Here is a 13,439-nt window from a genome sequence, read left to right on the forward strand (position 1 = left end):
GTATTTAAGTAGTTTTTTTATTAAGTTAAGTTTGTATAAATTTGTATTTATTAACATTTCTTTGGTTAAAATATTATGATACTTATTCATGAACCTAGTATCAAGCATCCTAACAAATTGCTAGCCGAGCGTATCGTTACAAATGGAGATGCACCGATATATCGGCTCATATTCAGTATCGGACGATAAAAGCAAATTTTCACATTATCAGCAGATTTAAAATTTTAAAGCAGCTGATGATCAGGGCCGATATATCCTGTCACTCAAAAGACAGAAAAATGCAATGAATTAGTGTTGCTCTGTATATAAAACTCACAAGTTGGATGTTTAATATCAAAAGTCATTTTATGAAATAAGAACATTCAGCAAGTTGAGAAATATTTATTTAATCTTCAGAATAGAGTTAATGTGAGTTAATATAACCACCAAACTACTGGTATTGGTCTCTGCAGATATCACTCTGAATATTCAGTATCTATTCTGTATCGTTGCATCTCTAGTTGCTAATATACAACAAAATGTCAGTCAAACAGGACACGAACACACTTGGTACACAAAAACACAGAGGTTGGAATTAGAGTAAAAAAAGAAATTCTACCATATAACCTCCGAATAAAATAATGACAACTAAGAGAAAATCAAAGCTATTTCTGGTTCACCTTAAACAAGAACAATCAGTTTTTTTAAGACAACAGTGCATCACCAGAAGCGTTTCACCAAAGACATACAGCCTTTATATAACCCTGAATCAGACCTGAGAATGTACTGACACTAACGTACAGCTTACATTTGATAAGAATGAGATTATTCTGCACAGGACTGTTCGCCAATTAAGATCCTCATTTAAGGCATGGCAGTAAGTCACCCTGAGACTCAGCAGGGAAAAACTTGATTTATGCTTCGATGACACAACAAGTGTGGAAATGACTAGCGGATCCGTAGATTAATTGCTTTTACAAGGGTATGTCCCGTTTGTTTGTTTGTCTGTCAGAGGACAGATCTAACATTTAAACAGATCAAAATCAGCAACGGGCAGGAAACTCCAGAAGACTTTTAAGACATCACATCTGTCATTTACACTAGGCTTGACATTTCGTGCGCTTGAGGTAAAGCCACATATCGTCAAGCGTTGATTCAACATCACACGTGGGTCTTGCCATTTAACAGAATGGTTTGGTTTGGTTGCTGACAGCACGACACGGATGCATGCGGTTAAACAAGTCAGCGTAATGGAAGAATCCTTATTGCGTACGATAATACTCACATCACATATAAGAGCATGCTGGAGATTTCGAAAAGTTTGTCGATAAAGTTGGTTTGTCAAGTAGGAATGTTACACTTTAGTGTATTCTACAGAAATTGGGTCTTTTAAACACCCAATCTGTGCCGGTGTGACCCCAATTTGCACCCTAACAAAACTCTCACTTAAATATATATTCATAAACATTTTAAAGTGGATTACGCTGCGTTCTAACCAACCTATCAGTTTCCTAAGAATTTTTTTAAGAATCTGCTTCTTGTTTGAAACACAGAAGATGAAGCTCACAGGAGCTCATCTAGAGATCTTAACCAGAACATTCAAGGGAAGCTTCGCACGCCAGTTCCAGTGATATTTCTAAAGAAGATCATTGCTGTTCTGATCGACTTCACGCAACATATTTCTTTCTCTCCATTCATATCGTACCTCCTGAATTAATGACCCGAGGTGTATTTTTGAGGTGCTGATAGCCATAATGTATTGGACTGCCTAGAGCAAACCGCATTGTGGGAATTGTGTACTGAAGAATAATTCATCCTGCCTTTGTTCGAACAAAAGCCGTTTCCAGATATCCAACCATAACACTCCAACAACACGACGTGTAAGGGTAACCTCTGATGTTTTATCATAAAGTCTAGATCTGTGTCAGATTCAACCCGGAGAGAAGTTCTCTGTTAATTGGTGCCAAACACCCATAAAGCACAGCATTTCTTAAAAAGTGATCTATAAAAGATTAGCTTCTTAGATGGGGCTGACTTTTAATACATATTCATCTTTGCTTTAACTCACTGCTGCATATTTTAGATATGAATCTCCACTTCAGATTCGCTATCTGCAATAAAACAGAGGGACTTCAATTGAATTTGATAAGAATCGAAACAGAACTGCACATGCATGATATGTTATCTTATAAAAGGAAAAGTTCACCTTCAAAATGAAAATTCTGTCATTATGTACTCCCCCTCTAGTTATTTCAAACCACCCTTTCTTCTGTAGAACACAAAGGAAGAAATGTTGAAGAATGTTGGAAAACCGTTGGTCCCCATTGACTTGCATTGGTTTTCTGTCCACAAATTAGAAGTCAAGGTGAAGCAATGGTTTTTGGTCACCAACATTTTTCTTAAAATCTTCTTTTGTGTTTTGGAGGAGAAGAAGATCACAAAGGTTAAAATGACAACAGAGTGAGTAAATGATGCAGAATTTACATTTTGAATGTGAACTATTCCTTTAAGATGTATGCTATAGCAATAGACAAACATAACGTGACTATTAAATAACAAAGGTGGCTGGAATATGAGTTATTATATCTATAAATCAGTCAATATTTATACACATTAAAAATGGTTACAGTTGTATTTTATTATATTATATTAAGACACAGTTTTACTGACTAAAATGTATTATTTGGTTAACAACAATTATGTGGCATTTTAGTCAGAACAAATTGGACTTGACAGTGCCTAAAAGACAATAATACAATAAATACAATAAAAACTGTGATTTGGATTAATGTTGACCATGATACAGATGCTTGCAAGATTAAAGACATAGTTATGCGTCTGTGTTGAAAGTTTCTTATCACAGCTCTGGTTTCTGCTCATGGGGACTCAAACATGCCCCACTTTTGTGTAAACGCGCTTAAAATTTTAATTGTGCAATGCATTATTTAACCACATTACATTTTATGTTATTCAGTTCTATGTTATATAGCACACTATATAGGCATTTGCTCGAAACTGACTTTTTCATTTCTTTTAAAAGGAAACCATAATTTCAACAGTCAGGAGATAAACAATTTTGTTTAAAGGGGTCATATGGCGCGAACACGTGTTTTTCTGTGTCTTTGGTGTGTTATAAGTTGCCCATGCATGTAATAGACACGTAAAATTGCAAACATTTAAGTGTCGGAACAAAAGATCCATTCTATCTAAAAGCGAATGCTCACCCAGACCTGCCTGAAACGTCTCGTGTAACCACACCCCCACAAATCTACATCAGCTCGAAGTATGATTTGACCAAGACCACCGAAATATAGACATACGTAAGATGGGCATACCTGACAGTACAATTACTTTTGAACCAAATATGGTTTGAGAAGTCACATTTCCGGCACACGCTTGCAGTATTCGACCAATCACTACACATTGGTAAACTGGCCAGGCATAGCACTGCTCGCTTTTCAGAGCTTTGACCTTTGTTAAAAATCTGCGCATTTCAGAGAGGTGGGGCAAGGGGGAGAAACCAACATGCACGGTATGTGGAAAATACAGTGTTTTTTAAGCTTAAATCTTGTTTACACATTGCATTACATCTTAAACAAATGATAGTATTTGTTTAAACCGGGTCATATGACTCCTTGAAGGTCTAAGTAAAATCCAGCACACATGGAAAAACAATATCTAGATCACTAAGTCACATTCACTATTAAAACAACCCATGCCAACAAGGGCAGATGTTCATCTACATTTGTTTAACTCTTTCCCCGCCACTGACAAGTTATCTCGTCATTTAAGAAAAAACGTTCCCCGCCAAAGACTAGTTATTACGGCAATCAGTGTTTGTACTGTTTTACAGCAGGTGTCGCTATTGAACACCTTTGGAAAAAGTACAGAATCTCTGAACCTAGAAGGTATACGTTTCATCTGTTTTTAATGATTGTTCTGACTCTAAAAAAAATTTGGTCAAAGACTCCAAAAATGTATCACTTTGAGATAATTAATTTGGGTTAAGAAACCTACCCACATCTAAGGGGTGATAAAAAAAGAATAAATGAAGACTGAAGAATACAGTTTGTTTTGTTTGAAACCAGAGACTCCGTTCTTTCATTTGATATATTGTTTGACCATAAATTAATTACAGAAGTGAGCGGTAAAGTACTGTTCGCCATCAAAATGTAGTGTAAATGTAAAAAAGCGCTGGCAGGCAACTTTTTTTTAAAGACTAGCCGGGAATGAGTTAAAACATTTTGGAGGAACAGGTGCCCCCCCTTGGCTTGGCCATAGTCATTTTTATTCCTACTGTGGAAAGTCAATGACGACCATATTTTGGGTGAACTATCACTTTAATGGCATGACAATATATACTGAATTGTGTGGATTTGCTACTAATGTTAAAAGCATAATTTATGTAAGCAGCAAGACAGATGATTACATAACTATAATCCAAAGTCACTTCAAAAAATAAACAGCCTCCCTAAAACTGATAAAACTCTTTTGCTTTTTAAGTTACACGGAAGCATATGAACAGATTGGTTCCAAAATGGGATAACACAGTTTTCACATATTTTTACAAAATCATGTTTTTTTTATGTTATCATGTATTTTGGGTGTTTTATTGTGTTAAATAGCTGAATTTCGAGTTATTATGGCTTAAATCAAAACAAACCAACTGCAGTTTGATTGACATTACTTGAAATGCACAATAAAATGGATGATTTTTTATTTATTTTTTAAACTGAGTTAGAAGCAAACTTCATATATATAGTGAATATTTAATGAACTGCAGAGCTCGAACAAACATTGTGGTTATCATCACTGAGCTTTTCGCTGAAACTGATGGTGTTACTTAACATTTCCTGCTACTGTAGCAGTTATAAAAAAATCCTTGAGGTTTCTGTGGTATAAGATGCAGAGACTAGATCTGTGCATGGTGTGAACCGTCCTCGAGAAGTAAAGAATAACACCTATGTTCTGATGATAAGAAAAGATGGGTTTTGAAAGGGAAAATGTTTGAGAAGGGGTTTTTCATAGCGGGCTAAATAACAACGCATGGGGCGGGAATAACTGACAAAGCTATAGAACAACTGCTACTAATGTATCTCCTGCTGTTTGTGTGCATTAGAGACATTTACATTGATTTACACGTTTTTGTTCATTCCAATGAAGAAACACAAGGACAGCGCACACATTCCAGGTCGCTCTTAACTATATGCTTTCTGCCTGTCATCACCAATCATGGTTAGCCTCAAGATAAAAATGCCTCTTTGGGAGTACAATGTACAATGAAGGAAAATCCCAAAGTGAAGTCAGGATAAGACCACCAGAGTTCAGCTCTTACATTCAGCCGCGATGGCTATCCACGACTTAACAAATGTTGACGTTCGATCGAATCTGGAGGGTATTGTGGCAAACCTGAAATTTTAAACAACCCTTAATATAATCCGCTTCCAACGCTAATGTTGTTACTTCGCAATTTTACCTAAACCTCTGTAGAATTCGGAACTATGAAACAATATTGCCCAGTGTTGTGGACGGCCATTACCAAGGCAACAAAACACAATCCAAGGAGAGAGCTAAACTCATAACACATCAATCATAGCGAGAACAATTTCCCGGCAGAAAACCCACAGACAGCAGAATGCAGACTCTGGAAGCATTCGAAATATCTACAATCCTGCATGTATTGAGTTGTTAAAGTGAATATAAATTTAAGAGTAAATGCCAGAGGAACTCGAGGGTATATTTCAATCAGACCACCATGCACAAGCAACTTGTTTCACACCATCTGCTTGTATTTCTAAATTCTAGCTTGACAGTGAAGCGACCAAAGTCATTTATGTCCAATGAGAGTTGACAAAGTTAAGTAGAGCACATCTTTATGCAAATGAGCGGCGATGCGCCGCAGCGACTACCAATGAGTGCGCTCTGTGACCTCTACAGATTCAATCGCTGTGAAACTGCATTCACGCTCAAGTCAAATTACGTTTTAGGGGTTTCAAGTTCAGTTCTCAAAACTCCATCACTGGTTATGAAGAAATGCAAAAACCAACTCATTTACACTGCAAACTGCATTAGGCCGAGAGTGACCATGTGTAACGCCATTTGATAGGTAAATGATGTAACAAATGAACGATCACCTCATAACACACCAAAATTACACATCCCTCTTTCATTTATTTTAAATGATGTGATTCTGTTTACAAGCAGGGAAGGCAAAACTCAATAAACGCAACTGAAATGGGCTATGGCAAATGCACTAATCATGTCGAGGCCATTACAGTCCAGTATCTCTGCTCTCGTCGACACACAGCCGAAGAAAAATTTGGCGGTAATATGGAAAGGAGTAAATGTATGGTAGTATTCATACTTGAGCTGGTTTTACGCCAAGAGCATCAAGCCCAAGCAAAAAAAAAGTGTGATGCCGCCAAGGACAGGAAAACAAATATTGACAATCCAGCCCACAAAGAAATGAACTTGCAAAAGGGGTCTTATCTGTAAAACAGAGAATCCATACCAGAAGCCAGAAGAAAAGGTTTCATTCATTAAAATCAGAACTCTGGATGTTTTGTAGACATACCTGTTATCATTCAGTTGGGTGTATCTTGGCTGAGGGTCTGGGTCGCCGTCGTTTACATCATAACTAGCGTCAGGATCCTGCAAAAATATGAGGAACGCTTAGAAAAACGGAATAGTTTACTCATCATTTACTCACACCCATAATGTTCATTTTTAGGAAAAAGAATCTTTGAGTTTGGAGACTCACGTAGTTCTGAATCAGGTCTGGGTGATTTTTCTCGATCCCATCGTCCAGAATGGACACCACGACGCCTTGTCCGGTGAATCCCTGCTTCCAGGCTTCTTTCACGTTGAGGTCTCGATGTTCCTCATTGTTCTGTGTAAGAGACAGAACAGCTCAGCATCACCATTTGTTTTCTCACCGAGGATCACATTTCAGCCACCAAACATCAACTCTCCTAAAGCTCAGCTGGCCATTCTTGTTAATTCTTGATGCCCTGATTTACCCCTATTCCTCAATCTGAGCCCCACTGAACACGTTTCCAAAAAATTCTAGTGAAAAAAACCTTGCACAATTCTTAAAGGACACTCTTAGGGTATGTTTTATTTACAATGTTTAATAGTCTCAAATGTCACTGCCTGTGAGCAGCACTGCTCAAACACACATTAGGAATTGTTTCTATTCTGCAGATCTGCTGACCAAGGTTGACTTAAATGCGAAAGAAAACATCCAAATGTCTTGAGAACTGACATGCAAGACAACCAGCCGGACTAACCCACATAAGCGCCGAGAATTGACCTCAGTCAACACGCATCCCCCTCAAGCGCAGTAGTGAGTGCAGCCGTCTGAGTTTATCGGAGCAGAATATTGAATTTATTTCACAGCGTGGCTCCTTGACTTTCCAATTGGTCACACTACTGCCTGACTTTTCCCCAGAGAGGTCGGAGTGTGAAAACCCAGTTAGTAAGGTGCTGTCGGGTCCGACGACCCCAACATGATACAGTCTCCTGGTTATCCTGGGATTGAGAGTCAGGCTTAGAGCTTTACCAGTTTATTTCTGAAGCCTGCATCAGGCCAAACGATGCAATATCTCGTCTCAAAAACCCATTAATGATGGCGACGGGGTTCATCAATTGTTGAGGATAACCTTTGGTCAACTGTTGCAATTGTAGAGAAAACTTATACTTTTCTGTAGAAAATGTCATCGAGTCGCATCTACACACTGTAGTGGTAAACATGATTGATAACTCCACCGAAGTACAAGAATGGTGGAGAATAGACTGCAGCTCAGAGCAGCCAATAATTTCATCGTTTTTCAAAAGCGAGAAAAGGCATCTATTATTTTTGATTCATTAGCTGAAATTAAATGTCCTGGTATGCTGGATCGCTGCTGAGTGTGGAATGATAGAGCGATGCTTTGGAAAAATAAACGATTTCCATTTCACAGCAAGAATCTCATGAATTAGAAATCTAACCATGCTGGCCTTTGAAACAGAACTGCAATGAGTCTCAAAGTTTATATGCTATTCCTCATGGCTTAATAAGAATATATTATTAAAGTGGTGTTTTTGGTTTATTTTTCCAATAACCTTGAGGCAAAAACAGGAATATCTAAGACAGGACTTTAGAGCTGTAAGCACGGCAGTCGATATTGGAATATATACTTGCACTGATATATGACTTTATAAAAATAGACACCTTTATAAAATAGACACCTTATTAAAAAAGTAAGTAAATGTCACTTTAATGAAAGCCTGAAATACCAAAAGGCCACAGAATATTTCACAGTATTTATATTTTAGTGCCTCACTATTTAAGAATAAAAAAAACAAGAGTCAAATCCACATCCTGATGCAAAAGTACCCACCACAATGACAGGCCATTGCTCTGCAGTTTCTGAAGTTGAATGTTTTTATTATCATAAGGCAACGCATCATATATCAAAAACTCCTTTTATATCAACAATCATTTTGGAAAAACAAATAAATTAATTTCTTAAAATCAAATAAAAAATCAGCCCAAATATCATTTGAAAACTTAAACTAAAAGTTAAAATGTTGCCTAATTAATAAACCAAAGTTTAAATTGGGGCATTAAAATGAAAAAAGGTAATAATTAAAAACAAATTAAAATTTAATTGAACAAACAGCAATAAAATAATAATAATGTTAAAACACAGTACACTAAACTAAAACATAACGTAACAGAAAATACAAACCAAACTCAAAAAATTTGATTTGTGGGCACAAACATACCAGCCTCACTAAATAAACAAAACCTTCATGCTCTCGTATCTAAGCAGATCTCCTGCTTCCAAGTAAGAAGATGATGGAGTGAGTGCACGGCAACGGTGGAATTTTTCAGAAGAACCAAATCGCAGCCGGCTGATTAAACTTTACGTTCCACCGGATGACCACAATGGAAACAAGTTCACAATTACGCAACTTCTAATCTACAAGGGGCAAGTGTCCCGTGCATCCAAACAGAACATTACGGCATCTCATGCAGACCTTCGGATCCGAGCGGGAAGTATTGTGTTACAAACAAACACACACACTCAAATGAGCTGTTTACTCACCAAGTACCACTGCTGTGTAAACTTCGGATCGACTGGCTCGTAGTAAATATCTCTCTTCGTCCTTCGCCTCACCACCTGCTGTTCCGCCCACAGTACCTTTGAGAAAACCAACAAACAGTCAGAGGCATACGGGAAGCACAGCTTTCCACGCTTTCCTGACAGTTCAGCTCTGCACATTCAAAATGAATATCAATGAATCAGAAATCTGAAGTCTTTATTGATTTTAGCTTTCCGACACATAATTAAAGCTGCAATATGTTACTTTTGTTTATGGTTAAGGCAGGTGGGCTGCCAAACGATTAATTGTGATTAATTGCATCCAGAATAAAGGTTTGTGCTGTCATAACATATGTCTGAGTACTGTGCATAATTTTGTATTTAAAAGCACAAAAACATACGCGTACATGTAAACTTTTAGGAAATTTAAAATATGAAAACATATTTCACAGGTGACGGAAGTGTTACATCTGATTGAGATTTAAAAAAAAAAAAAATTACTAATCACAACATTTATTAGGGAGTAAAAGAGATGGATGTTGATATAATGACTTTAAAAAAAAAAGAGACAAGTGCAAGAACTGTCAACAGCAGAGGAAAGCTGCTGACAGACAGAAAGCACACGATGTCCCTCTTCTGTCTCCCCGGGCTCTTCCTCCACTCAACACTGAGGAATGGAGAGCTTGCTGAAAGATTTGAAGTTGTTTCTCTCGAGCGGTGACTGCCGCAGCCGGGCTTAGGGACAAAATGCAGACGCTGGCAGACAGTTTGATTGACGGCTCAGTGTTGCTCACGCCACTTCTTACCGACAACTGTCTGCCAGGAGTTTTAGTTTATTGGATGAAATGTACAGAGATGTGACAGGAAAGTAAAGAACATACATGACATGATAGTCATGGGTCTGAACGTGTGCCAATCTGAACGACCAATAAGAAACCTTTGAGGAGACGGGGTTGTAATTAGGGATGGGCATTTATCAAAAATTTCATATTCAAATATTTGAGCTCATAAAAAAATATATATGTTCTGATATTTGTTTATTTTAACTGATTTAAAAAATAAAACGCAAGAAATTATGTATTTAATTAAAATTCATAATATCTGGCTTTATTGTTTATAATGTTGATAATAAATGAAGTAAACAGGCTTGATACCTCCATGCCATAGTATAGAGCCATTACAGATGAAGTAAAGAAGCGTTAAATAAGACGAGACTATTCTAACCCTGTGGTGATGCAGTTTTCTATATTTCAAACATTCGTGCACATCCCTAGTTATCATGTTGCGTTTCGAATGCTTTTCCCGATTAACCGATTGCACCAAAGTAGGTTCTTGGGCAGAAAATATGACATGTGGGTGTGTGTCATTTATAACACTTTGCTACGGTATATGGCTGCAAACTGGTCCAATTAAAATTGCCCTAAAGTCTAATCGGCACAAAATTTGATTTCATCATTTGCCAGGTAAAAATTGTGTGGTTGACTGCTTTGGCAAATAATAGCAAACCTCGCCTCAACAAAACACATTTTCTGTGGGTATCATTTATGCTTCTAACCCAGTGGTGCTCAAACTTTTTCATTGTAATACCCCTGTGTGTAAAGTGCATCGATTCGTGGCCCCTACATACAGAGTTTTAATTACACAAAATCTATGCTAAATTTCTATGGTTCATAAAATGCCAAAAAAACTGTGGCCCCCTTGGATCCATCTTGGGGCACCCCTAGTTTGAGAAACACTGCTCAGACGCAAATGGCATGGATTAGCTTATCTGCTTGAAAACTAGTTAAAATCTAAAGTAGGTACAAATGTCTCGGTACAATTAAAGATAAAAAGATGGATTTGTTAATAATTAATGAATCACTGTATACAGACTACTGATCAAAGTTTAGGTCATGTTGCCAGAGTCTAAGTTTGTGGGTGAGGGGAAACTCTTAAATGCTATGTATTTATTCACTATATAAATATTAATGATCACAACTTATTTTTTATTCTATCCAGCCGATCTTAGATAAGAATTCAGATGAGAAACCCAAATGAGAACCTATCAGAGATAAAAACTTGAATGAAAAAGAAAAAGGGAAAACCCCATTTCAAAGCCCTCGCTCCAACCAAAACGAGACTTTAAAAACACATTTTTCTCATTTTCTCGACTTTTCAAGTCTCTTTGTGGCTAGATATTATTGAACGAATGCGAGATAAGGTCAACCTCAAAAACCACTGATGTTATCGTCAGAATCCAGGCCAACAAAAATGCACGGAAACTTCAAGCACTGGATAAGAACCCGAATGTACTTTAGATCTGAGCCCATCCGTTTGGCAGGTTATTAGGGAGAGACGTTCCGTCTGAACAGTATCCTTTTTCCCCGTTGATTAATTACCACAGTAATTATAAAAGTAGCACACACACAAGCGTTTCTAACTTTAAAGCTCGACCTCATCTGAAATCGAGCTCGATTTAAGCCAGGATTTTGTTTGCCAGTTCTAATAGGTTTGACTTTAAGGCCAGGCAGTGCGTTTTATAATGAATATCTTCATGATTCACACAGCTGTGACGATGACAGCTCTGATGTTTGCCTTGAGCAAAACGTGTTTTTAAAGAGAATATGAACGCTGCCAAAGGACTTCGAAATAGGAAATGAATTTTTGGACCTGATGGAGTGATACTGAGAGTTTTGATAAGATCTCCATTATAAATAAATCCGGATGGCATTAATCAGGGACATCTAGACTCTGACCATTTATTTCTAGCCAGTGAAAATCTATTTGCAAAACGCATTGTTTTAGTGACTATAAAAGGAAATTCTGGATAAATAACTTATGTGCCATTTACAATTTCTGCATTAAAAAAAGTGATGTGATAAACAACGGATTAAGACTGCAGAGATTTAACATGCCAACACTGTCCAAAGATGCTATTGTTTGGGTAGACGCGTATCAGAGGCTCCACTGTCGGAGCGAAATGGACCGGAGGAATTCAACAACAGGAAGTGGAGCAGGGCAGTGAGAGGAAATGCCACAGGGAGCTGATGAGAGTCAAGGCAAAAGGGCTGATACATTCGCCAAAGTAAACAGCAGAACGCAACTTTCACCAGGCGCTCTTCTCCACCTCTTTAAAGTGAATTCACACTGACAGCATTTTTCATTGTCAACAAACCAAACATCATTTTAAATGACAACAGGTGGTTTGAGGCAACATATTCTGACGAGAATGCAAAATTTCATGCCTACATTTCCACCTACAGCAGTTGAATGCATCGGTAGGTACGTTATATGCACCTGTTTTGGTCGATCCAAATGAACAATAGTTGGGTGTATAGGTATCCTAAACTCACAGTTTGTGACATCAACTTCACACCAAATGGAGAGTAGCTAAGAAAGCCATTATCTTGAAATTTAATGAGTAAATAATTGTTTTCGTATTACTGCATTTAAAAGGAAATGGCAGGAATGTATTTTTAAATGTTACTTGCTTTAATTGGCCAATAAAGAAAATGCGAAGTGGCGAATGACACAACATTAAAAAAGGTTACTAAAACACGTCAACCCTGTTAATGCCTGTTGCCATTGTCTTCTGCCAATCTGGTGTTCGCAGTTTCTTTGTGAACTATATTTTTGATTGAGAAAATTCTCAAGACTTAACATGACTATGTTTCCTATTTATTGAATTATTTTAGAACGACCCACTTCAAATTCGATCAAATTTCAATTAACGTTAAGGCTTTTAGATCTATAGAGAGATTACTAACAGATTATTTGTTTACATATAAACATATATAGGGTGATAATGATGCAGTGAAAATGTCTCCTAAAACCAAACCTCAACATCATGTAAGCTATCAGACTGGTAGATATGACCCAAAATGACAATATGCTTTTCTGACCAATCACAGATTTTATTTCTGACTATGTGTGCTCACTCCTACTGTGAAATCACCCTGCTGCAAGTAAGAAAATCAGCTTTGAAAGATGACTAAAATTTGCACGGCTCAGAGACAAATTGTTGGCTGTAGATGAACAGAAGCAATACGTTTTGCTCTCATTACAGAAAGAAATGAGGCAAACCCAGCTCAGCACAGAGTTGGGAGTCAGGTAGGCTCATTATTCACACATCTCATCTCAGCACACTGGACAATAGAGAGATTTTATCGTCTCCAGGGAAGTCCGTCTTGCTCCTGGAAGCCATTCTGGCTGATGGAGCGCGTCGCTGAAACCATGTTTCACGACAGACTTTTTAAACCCCTCTAGAAGGTGAGTAATGGGCCATACGGGTCCAGTCGGTGATTTCCATTAAAGGGGTTTCGAGCCCTTTGAGTCCTCCGCCATTAAAACTGCATGGTCTGTGTTTCAAACCGCTCTGAAACTCACCATCTG

At 37.6% G+C, this 13,439-nt stretch overlaps 1 protein-coding gene across 2 annotated transcripts in view; it reads right to left on the reverse strand.

Annotated features, from left to right (window-relative positions):
* Positions 1–13,439, reverse strand: part of furina (furin (paired basic amino acid cleaving enzyme) a) — a 76,635-nt gene that overhangs the window by 24,976 nt on the left and 38,220 nt on the right. For both annotated transcript variants that reach the window (XM_056758097.1, XM_056758089.1), the window contains exons 4-6: positions 9,072–9,167; positions 6,740–6,868; positions 6,554–6,630 (exon numbers count right to left, since the gene is read on the reverse strand). In XM_056758097.1, the coding sequence (XP_056614075.1) occupies positions 6,554–6,630; positions 6,740–6,868; positions 9,072–9,167 (302 nt within the window). The remainder of the gene's footprint in view (positions 1–6,553; positions 6,631–6,739; positions 6,869–9,071; positions 9,168–13,439) is intronic.

Source organism: Triplophysa dalaica, chromosome 1 (assembly GCF_015846415.1).
Source record: "Triplophysa dalaica isolate WHDGS20190420 chromosome 1, ASM1584641v1, whole genome shotgun sequence".
NCBI classification, from domain to species: Eukaryota; Metazoa; Chordata; class Actinopteri; order Cypriniformes; family Nemacheilidae; genus Triplophysa; species Triplophysa dalaica.